Consider the following 10,210-nt stretch of genomic DNA (forward strand, 5'->3'; position numbering starts at 1 on the left):
AACTAAAAAGATATTTAATGTTAAACATTAAAAAAAAATAATTACTATTATTTCAGTAGCCAAAAAGTGCACAGTTGCACAAAAGATGGAAGAAATATCACTTAATAATCACATTTGTGTTAAACTAAATCTATGATTCTTTATTTTTACAATAAAATAATTCGAATTTCAGTATTTATAACGACTTTTACAATCTCTGGATAAATCAGATATTGCTAGGCATTGTTGCTACAATTAATATTGAATGTTAAATATCTTCTTATTTATCAATTCTGGACAATAAAAGTTTATTTTTTTAGATGGACAATTTATCAATATTAGACGCAAAAATAAAAAATAGGGTGTTCCATTTAAATTTTTTAAGTTATTTAACTTTTAACAAACTTCTTAATTTATTAATCTTTACAAATGCAAAACACTAAAAAATTGCTACAGCTTTAAAGTCTGTACTTAATTCTTTGCATAAGTAAGAAAAAAATTGCTCTAGCTGTTTTAGTTTTTGTGTAACAAATTTTTAAAAAGTGCAAGTTTTCGTCCAAAAAAACGTCTTATTTCTAAAAATAAGCGAAATCGACTAATAAAAGTTTAATGTAAAAACATTGTTTTAAAAGGCTACACCCAAAAATCCCAAGAAATGTACGGTGTTTCATTTAAAAAACACATGCTTGTATCGTAACTTATTTTTGGGACATTCTGTGTAGTTGAAAATAATTTTAGGTGATGCACCACATTAGTATCTATCAATGTCTTATACAATTTTTTTTTATTTTACCGTTTAAAGGTCACTAATAGACTTTTTCAAATCGCTGGAACACCCTGTATAGCACAGATTCAGGCGCATTTTTTCAAAATATATTGAAACCTCAAAAATTAATAAACCACACATTCCACATTGCTCCATTATTAATGCGCGCATTTCACATTTCAGAGACCCGATTACCCAACTGGCAAAATCTTCAGAATAAATGCTCACAGTTCAATCAACTGACATATTTGCGTTTTTAATAAAAAAAAAAAACTAATTTCATGATTATTTCGCTACGCTTGCACCATTCCCACTGACAAGTTTGATTTAATTTTCTTTTAATTGTTTTTAATTAACCTTGTGAAAACTACAACGATGAATGAACCAACACCAAGAATGCTTTCTGATCATTAGAATAGCGTCAAGTTTACAATGTTGTCATTCCACCGTGAAGATTTCCGTTTCCTTTTAAACACAGATAAATACCTCCGCGTAGAAGGCAGGGCCGGCTTGGGCTGGGCTAAAAACTGTTCGCTTAGTAATTTTTTGAAAATCGTAGATTATCTCGTAGAAACAACATTCAGTACTTTACCACAATTGGTAAAAAAAAAACGAAGACTTCTAAATATGATGATATCTTAAAAAACAAGTATTTTTAGTATTTTAAATAAAAAATATTTTAGAGAATTAAAGGTTATTCCCACGTTTCAATTTATTAATAATTAATAAATAAAATAACTTGAGGAGCTTTTACTATGTCCTATTTTTCATCATAATGTAACAATCGTTTTTAAATTTAATTTTGTTTGATTAACACGGATAAGTTTATAAAAAGAAAGTAAAAAAACTCATTAATTAATCGACGTCGGCAAAAACTCGCTTAATTAGTCACACCAGACGTAAACTTGAAAATTTCTAACTTCGTACAATTTCTTGTACATTTTTAATTTTTTTTTAATTTTTATTTTAAAACATATCAATTACTAACATCATCCGTTATAAAAGTATTTTTCTTAAAGTTATGGAACAGAATTTATATTCTTTAAGTTGATAGACGAATTAAGTAAAAATTTGACAAACTATACACATGCACATTTCACGGTCTATTTTGTCAACTATTGTTGTTGTTTTTCGTGGATTTTGGGTGACTTTAAATTTTTTCAATTTTTGCTTCAAAAACTCACTAAATTGAGTTTCTGATTTGCAAAATCACGTGACAAACAAAATTTCGCAAGTAAAAATCACCTACGACAAGTGGTTTTTAAGTCATATGCTTAAATTCAGTCGTTTTTTGGTAAAAATTCAAAATTCAAACATTTTGTGAAAATCAGAGAAGTTAAAAATTTCTAATTTTGTCGCAAAATTCAGGTTTTCCAGACCTGAAGTGACCTAAAATTGTTTTTAAAACGAAAAGCTCGCTAAGCTGGGTGGCTAAGACGGAAAATCGAGCGAAAAACACGATTCCGCAAGTCAGGATTACCTAGGAGAAGTGACTTTTAAGTTATAGACTTAACTTTAATCGTTTTACGGCGAAAATTTAAAAAATTTGGAAAAATCCTAAAAAATTACAATTTTGTCTCAAAAATTAGGTTTTCTAAACCTAAAATCTCACTAGAAACGCAATTCTGTTTCATTTTTGTTGTTGTATTATTTTTTGTTGATTTTTAGCGATTTTTTTGTTGATTTTTGGGTGACCATAAATTTTTTTGATTTTTACGCCGAAAAACTCTGTAAATTGAGTTGCTAAGACAGAAAATCACGATTCAGCAAGTCAAGATTACCTATAACAAGTTATACCTAGACTTAAATTTAATCGTTTTACGGCGAAAATTAAAAAATTTTAGAAAAAGCCGAAAAATAAAAGATTTGCAAGTTTGTCTCAAAATTCAGGTTATCTAGACAAGAAAAGTCTCACCAGACACACAATTCTGTTTTATTTTTGCTGTTGCTTTTTTATTTTTTGTTGATTTATGTTGATATATTTTTTTTTTCGATTTTTTTTACTCAAAAAACTTTCTAAATAAGGATTCTGAGGCGCAAAATCGAGTGAAAAACACAATTCCGCAAGGCAAGATTATACGTTAGGCTATAGGCTCAAATTCGATTAGTTTCTGGCAAAAACTCCAAAATTTTGGAAAAATTAGAAAAGTAAAAAATTCCAAATTATGCCGCAAAATTCAGATTTTCTAGACATAAAATCTCACGGGAAATGAAATTGTGTTTAATTTTTGTTGTCGTTTTTTAATTTTTTTGTGACTTTTGGGTAACTTCAAAATTTTTTTCGATTTATTTTGACTCGACAAACTCTGAGACGCGAGTTGAAAAAGCCAATTTCGCAAGACAAGCTTAAGTTCAGTCGTTTTTTGACAAAAATTCGAAAATTTTAGAAAAATGAGAAAATATTATTTCCAATTTTGTCACAAAACTCAGGTCTTCTAGACGTAAAATTTCACGAGAAATACAATTCTGTTTGATTCAGATTTTACATTGAATTTCGTTGTTTTTTGTCGATTATTGTGTTTTTATATTCCGAAATATTAATTGCTACAATGCGCTAATTAGCCACAAATGTGGTTTATTTTTTATACAATGTGTTTGCAAGGGTGGATGTGAAAAATAAATCCATTCGTGCTGCTAGAAACGTTCATAACCGATTATTTTAGTAAAAATATGTAGTTGGGAATTAAGCACACATAGTTATTGACCATAAAAATAATTTGTACGATATTGCCTAATAAAACAGTGAAATGAATGTTTTTTTCATTAAGATCTTAAATATAGGTAAGTTGGGTATAATAAAGTCTCTCGAATCAGTTATAAGATAAGAACTTTCTGCACGAAATAATCTAATACAATTAAGCTAAAAATAGCCCCTCTATAATAATAGTAATTCTCTTGAGAAATAACAACAACCGCAAGTTCGTTGCATATTTATCCGTTGGAAGAAAAACGGCCGTGTCAAGTTTTACGAAGTAGTAAATTTTTAAAATCCGGCTCTGTCTACGCCGCCTAAATAGCCAAATACCTCGGCACAACAAAGACCTGTTCGGTGTCCGGAGAAATAAATTAGTGTGACTGGCTGAAGCCCCGACACAACAGAATAAAATCCTTAAAGTATAGAATGGTGTCAAAGCCCAACCTTGAAACTTTCCTAATTGGCCGTTTCACACCAGGTACCGTCCCAATTCATTGAATTTTCGGTTGTTATTAATGAGAGCATGTAGTTGGGCCCCAACAAAAATCAGTACGTTGATGCGGTGGTTACTTGTGAACCAGTGCGCAACGCCGCCGAGGAGATGGTGACGGGGCCCGAGGCGCGAGACAACGAGGAAGGAGTAGACAGCCCTCTCATTCAGTCATCGTTCGGCGTCCGTGATGTTCGCGCATGGGGCACCCATGGGGCTAAGCACTTAATCAGTCGTCGACGTGTCGTGCAACATGGTGTTGGTGGTGGGGCTTGTGACTCTCCTAGTGCTCACCCCCTGCTTGGGGGGCAACTGCCCGTCCCCCTGCACCTGCAAATGGAAAGGGGGCAAACAAACAGTGGAGTGCACGGAGCGAGGACTCATCACGATCCCCGAGAGCGTCGATCCGGAGACGCAAGTATTGGATTTGTCCGGAAATAATTTGCAGATCTTGCCCAGAGAGACTTTCGTACGGTCGGGGCTACTCAACCTCCAGCGAGTGTTCCTAAGACGTTGTCGGATCGGCCAAATCGACAATCTCGCCTTCAGAGGATTGACGAATTTGATCGAATTGGACTTGTCGCACAATCTACTGACGGCGGTACCATCCGGGACGTTCCGGGACGTACCCTTCCTCCGGGATTTGGTACTCGCCTACAACCCGATCCAAAAAATCGACAGTCAAGCCTTTAAAACAATCCCGGGATTGATCAAACTCGATCTATCCAATTGTGAGATCCAAGTCATTGCCTCGAAGGCGTTTGAAGGGATTGAAATGTTGGAGTCGCTCAAGTTGAACGGAAACCGGCTCTCGGAGTTACGACTGAGGACAGTGGAGACCCTCAACAGACTCCATGGGATTGAAATGCATGACAATCCCTGGCATTGCGACTGTCGTTTAAGAGCCGTCAAGGAATGGCTCGTTAATAACAATATTCCTTACCCCATCTCACCTGTCTGTTCCGGAGGCCCGGAAAGACTCATCGATAAGACCTTCACCGAGCTTCACATCGACGATTTCGCTTGTAAACCTGAAATTCTCCCAGTAAATCGCTACATTGAAGCGACTTCCGGTTCAAACGCCACGATTTTATGCCGCGCCAATGCCATCCCAGTCGCTAACATCAACTGGTATTGGAACGGCCGCCCCCTTTTGAACAACTCGGCTTTCAGCTCGCATCAAAGAATCCACGTTTTCGAGGAGGGCAAGCAAGAGAAACGCAGTGTTTTAGTGTTGACAAACGTCCAAGAGATCAATTCGAGTGAATTTTATTGTGTGGCGGAGAACAGGGCTGGTAACGCCGAAGCCAATTTCACTCTTCATGTCACAATGCGGGCTGCAGGGATCACCACTCTTGGTAGCGGCCAAATCGCTGGTCTCAGTGTCGCTCTCATCATCCTCATAATTTTTATCTTGTTGGTCATTTTCGTGCTACTTGTCCGTCTCCGGCGCATCCCTTTCTCCGAGAGCAAAACTGAAGTCGTCACTGTGGTCAACGGGACCTCCAATGGCAAAGTGGAGGAACCCTCAACGGGTCATACCAAACCCACTGAGTTGAATTTCTGCAATCCTGTTCAAAAACCGCCCCGATTGAGCGACTCGACGATCCCTGCGTCCTGTTTTGTGTCTCCCTCGTCGGCCTCCGGGAACAACCCTGACCTGATCAACGACACCAAGCCCTCGGAGGAGTGCGAGGTTGTGGAGAGGCCCGCCAGTGGCGAGTATAGTCGCAACGCTGATTCGCTCTATCCCTCGGGATTGTGGGAGACGGAGTATTCGCGTCAGGTGAATTTCTATGATGACAAGACGCCGATTATGGACGGGATGAGTGGCGGAGGGTCATTGGAGGAGTTGGCGTTTAGGGCGCAAGGGTATCCGGCTGATTATGGGCTTCCCATCGCTGATAAACAACAAACTTTGCCCACGAATGCGAAAACGCTGAGGGTGTGGCAGAAGGGAGGTGTTCCCGTTTTGCCTCCGGTGACGGCACTCAAAAGGGCGCTCACTCATAGCAGAAATTCCCCCGATGAAGGGTACCAAGAAGGCTGCGGGACTGACGTTTAAGTGTGAATTTACCAAAGACACTGGTTGTGCTGTGATGACTACACCGGAAAGGGGATATTTAGATAAGTTTGTATTTCCTTATGTGATAATTGTTTCGTAGCGAAACTTGTAAATATTGTGTATAGACTGTAGATAATGTTGTTTATGGCGTTATGAAATTCATAGACTAAGTATACATGCTCAAAAGACTGACCATTTATATTTAATAACTCGAAATTCATTTCCAGATCCCCCATTTCATTTATTTTTCTATTTATTGTAAATGTTCATTGTCAGCAACTATAGCAAAGATTTTTATGTAACATAATAGTGTATTGTTGTTTGCAACAGACGTGTAAATGTTAATATATTACAATGTTATACCCTAAATTAACGGTACCTAATATCAATTAATAATAATAATTCAGTATTCTTAATGTTACCAACATGTATATAAATGTGAAAACGGTGCGTAACTTTTGGTAATAAACAATTTAAAAGATACTCATGTTTCATTCCAATTTCTCACACTCACGATAATATCACTAACCCAAAGACATCAATTTATCCCAATAGCCATTTTTCAACGGAAACAGGATATAACCACCTCCTCAAACGGGACACAGGATATGAAAATCCTACGTCAAACACAACACCGAATTCGGATAATCTCCAAAATAATTAACACTCAAGGGGCGAACTATCTGATGGCCTTGACTTAATACAGGCTGTCCCAGTAAGTGAATAAAGTCATTATTGACCATTAATTGTTTAATTAATTCAACTATACAGCGTGCTCCAAAAATAAGTTACAATACAAACTTACGTTTTTTTAATGAAACACAATATGTTTCTTAGTATTTCTAGAAGCAGATTTTTATTTCAATGTTTTTCAGTTGATCTTTTAAAAATTTATTACACAAAAACTAAGACAGTTAGAATTTTTTACAACAGCAAAGAAAAAAGTACAAACTTTAAGACCATAACAATTTTTTAGTGTGGTGCAAATGAAAAATTTATTAAATGGTACACCCTATTTTTTATTTCTGCATCTAAGAGATTATTAAATTATTTTTCCAAAAACATTTTTTTAAGTGCCAACACTAAATTACTAAAAAGATACATATTTAACGATAAACATTTTAAAAAAATAATCATTATTTCAATAGCCAATAAGTGCACATTTGCACAAGAAATGAACGATATTCTAAAACATTACTTTGTACTTTGGTAGCAGAAAATTTGAAGTTGAAAGCTTGTTAAATTAATTATGCAGGATGTCCCAGCGGGTTGGTAAAGTCCATTATTGACCTTTAATTGTTAAAATTTTAATGTGGGAAATTTATAAATAAAGTAGTGCATCGTCTGAAATTATTTTCAACTATACAGCGTGTCCCAAAAATAAGTTACAATTCGAACTTATGTCTTCTAAATGAAACGCTATATGTTTCTTGGCATTTCTGGATGTGGCTTTTTGTTACAATGATTTTAAGCTAGAATTGGTCGATTTTGTTTGAGTTTTTGAAATAAAATGGTTTGTTGACGACAACTTATTCTTCAAAAATTTATTACACAAACTAAAACAACTAAAAATTATTTTTACAACTTCAAAGAAAAAAGTACAACACTTTTTTAGAGTGTTGCACTTCTAGAGATAAAAAAATAAGAAGAAAAACAACGCCCTATTTTTTGTTTCTGCATCTAAGAGATTATTAAATTATATTTACAAAAACATTTACTTTTAAGTAAAAACGTTTGAAAAAATTAATCATTATTTCAATAGCCAAAAGAGATGAAAGAAATATCACTCAACAATTACATTTATATTACACTAAATCCAATATTCTTTATTTTTACAATTAATAATATTAATTTACAATTAATAAAACAATTCAAATTTCAATATTTATTTCGGCTTTTACAAGTTTTAAATAAGTGATTCGTGGTGGAATTATTGTAGTTGCCTTGGTATTAAAAAATGCTCATTTTAATAATAAGCAGTGTTGCTACAATTAACATTTAGTTCTCTCTCCTATTTTATCAATTTTAGACATTAAAAGTTATTTTTTTAGATAGACAATCAGTTTATTTCAGATGCAAAAATAGAAATTAAAATTTCCAATTATTTAGCTTTTAATAAACTTCTCCATTTTTTTAACTTTTAGATTGCAATACATTAAAAAAATGTTATAGTCTTAAAATTCGTACTTTTCTCTGTACAGTGGTAGTTTTTTTCTAGTTTGTATTGGGATACGCTGTGGAGTTGAAAATAATTTCAGGTCAATTGCCTAAAAATTTACCAACTAGCTGGGACACCCTGTATATGATAATAATTATCATAAAGTAATTTATAAAAGCATCGGAGCGAGAATATGGAGTGGTAATAAAATCTGTAATGGGCGTCGATTAAGTTAAAGTTTGTATGTCAGATTTGCTGAAAATTTTTTAATGACTAATTAAAGAAGTCTCACTTTATTGCCACCCAATTAAAACAAACTTCACGCTTTTGGGTGCGCGTTTCAAGAATCAGACACCGAATGAATTTGAGTATTTTTTTCAAGACTCAAGTCCTGTTATGATATGGTGTAAAATTTCAGTTCCAGATGGATTGTTGGGAACAATGAATCGGATACGACAAGTTTCTGCGTCTGGTTACAAAAAGTTGTTTTCAATAGCAGTTTTGTTTTATTTGTAAATCCACTACATTGTGGTTCAACTTCTCGTTTCAATGACACTATAGACATGCTTGATTTAATCTGCTCATCACTCAGGTTTGATAATTTTCAAACCCTACTGTTTTATTATCTATTATCGATAAAAACAGCAATGATTTGAAAACAACTGAGAACCCCTAATAGCGCCCCTCCTAGTAGTGAAAGTCGTTACCTCAAACACGGAATTATTTCCAGCAAATTTGCTAAATTATCGAAACAAGAAACATATTGCTAACGGAAGGGTTTCCTTTTTGTTTCGTGAAAGGCACCGAAAAAGCCGAACTTTCTTACGGCTCGAAAATGAATTGCTTTAATTGTTTTAGTACTAAGTGTACCGTAAATTTGATTTGAAACTTTTGCATAACGAGGGTGTAACAAGCCGTCGTGAGTGGCGCACGTGCTACTTCAGAACTTTCAACGACCTGACCAGCAGTTATGTCACCCTAAACGTGATAATAATGATAAATATGTTTTTCGCGCTACTTTGAAATATGCCTTTTTAACTGTGTATAACTGGTTGCCGCCCACGATTGTTCAAACTGGACAAAAAAATGTTTCAGTAATGACTAAAATATACAGGATGTAACAAAAAGATGCACACAAAGAGGTCAAAATAAGGCGATTTAACCCAAGTTGCACCGTTTAAAAGTTAAGTTATTCTCGCTTTTCTTTAATAATTCTTTAATGAAGTAAAAACCTGGTGTTTTAGTGCTGTTTTTGTATTGACCTTGGTTTAAGAATAAAAAAATTATTTAACCAACAATCGAGTAAAAAATAATCCTATCAAAATTACTCCATTTATTAATAATGTTTTTAAAATTGTATTTAAAAACTTAGGTTTTAGTTTCTTTAAGTAAATTTTTGAAGCTACAAACATTCCCTATACCTACGTTTAATGGTTTTCAAGTTGTCTTAAACTTTTCTTTTCTAATTACCTAAATACGAATTCATAATAGTTAAAAATGGCAAAGTTATAGATTTTTAAAGTGAACTTTGAAAAAATTCTAAAAATCTCAAAAAAAACTAAACTTAGATATTAGGAAAGTTTGAAAAACTCAAGAAATCCAAAAACTCAATAGAAAACACAACTTTCTATTTAAAATAACACAGTTGATCCCCACTTCCGGACACTATTTTGAAAATATTTTTATTAACAAGACCCTAACCGATTAAGGCTATATGCAATTTTATACTTAAATATCATTGTCAGAAGTCACAATACTTCTAATGTGGAGTTTAGCCGGAACACTCTGTATAATTAACAACTTCACCGTCGAGTTGAATCGCTAATTTTAAATAAAACAATGCATTCAAGAATTTGTATCATAATAATTAGAAAAGTAAAAAATGTAGATTTTTAATGACCATTTGATAATTTGTTTTATTTTGAGGTTTTTTATAATTAAAAGATTTTAAAAATATCATTTTATCAAATTTAATGAAAGTTTCCTGTTCTTGCCACCTAATCCTAATCGATAAAAAATTGTTTCAAATCAAATGATGGAATTTTTTATCTATTTAT

The 10,210-nt window shown here is 33.7% G+C and overlaps 2 protein-coding genes across 2 annotated transcripts in view; one reads left to right on the forward strand and one right to left on the reverse strand.

Annotated features, from left to right (window-relative positions):
- The window catches only part of LOC123004865 (protein YIPF5), a 160,607-nt gene that overhangs the window by 97,333 nt on the left and 53,064 nt on the right, over nucleotides 1-10,210 (reverse strand). The gene's annotated exons all lie outside the window — the stretch shown is intronic.
- Nucleotides 4,092-6,469, forward strand: LOC123004863 (leucine-rich repeat-containing protein 24). The gene has a single exon (XM_044398353.1). It carries the CDS (start codon nucleotides 4,184-4,186, stop codon nucleotides 5,993-5,995), a length of 1,812 nt encoding a protein of 603 aa, XP_044254288.1. The 5' UTR covers nucleotides 4,092-4,183; the 3' UTR covers nucleotides 5,996-6,469.

Source organism: Tribolium madens, unplaced genomic scaffold (assembly GCF_015345945.1).
Source record: "Tribolium madens isolate multiple individuals breed KSU strain unplaced genomic scaffold, Tmad_KSU_1.1 Scaffold_20;HRSCAF=117;Tcas5.2_LG4, whole genome shotgun sequence".
Classification (NCBI taxonomy): domain Eukaryota; kingdom Metazoa; phylum Arthropoda; class Insecta; order Coleoptera; family Tenebrionidae; genus Tribolium; species Tribolium madens.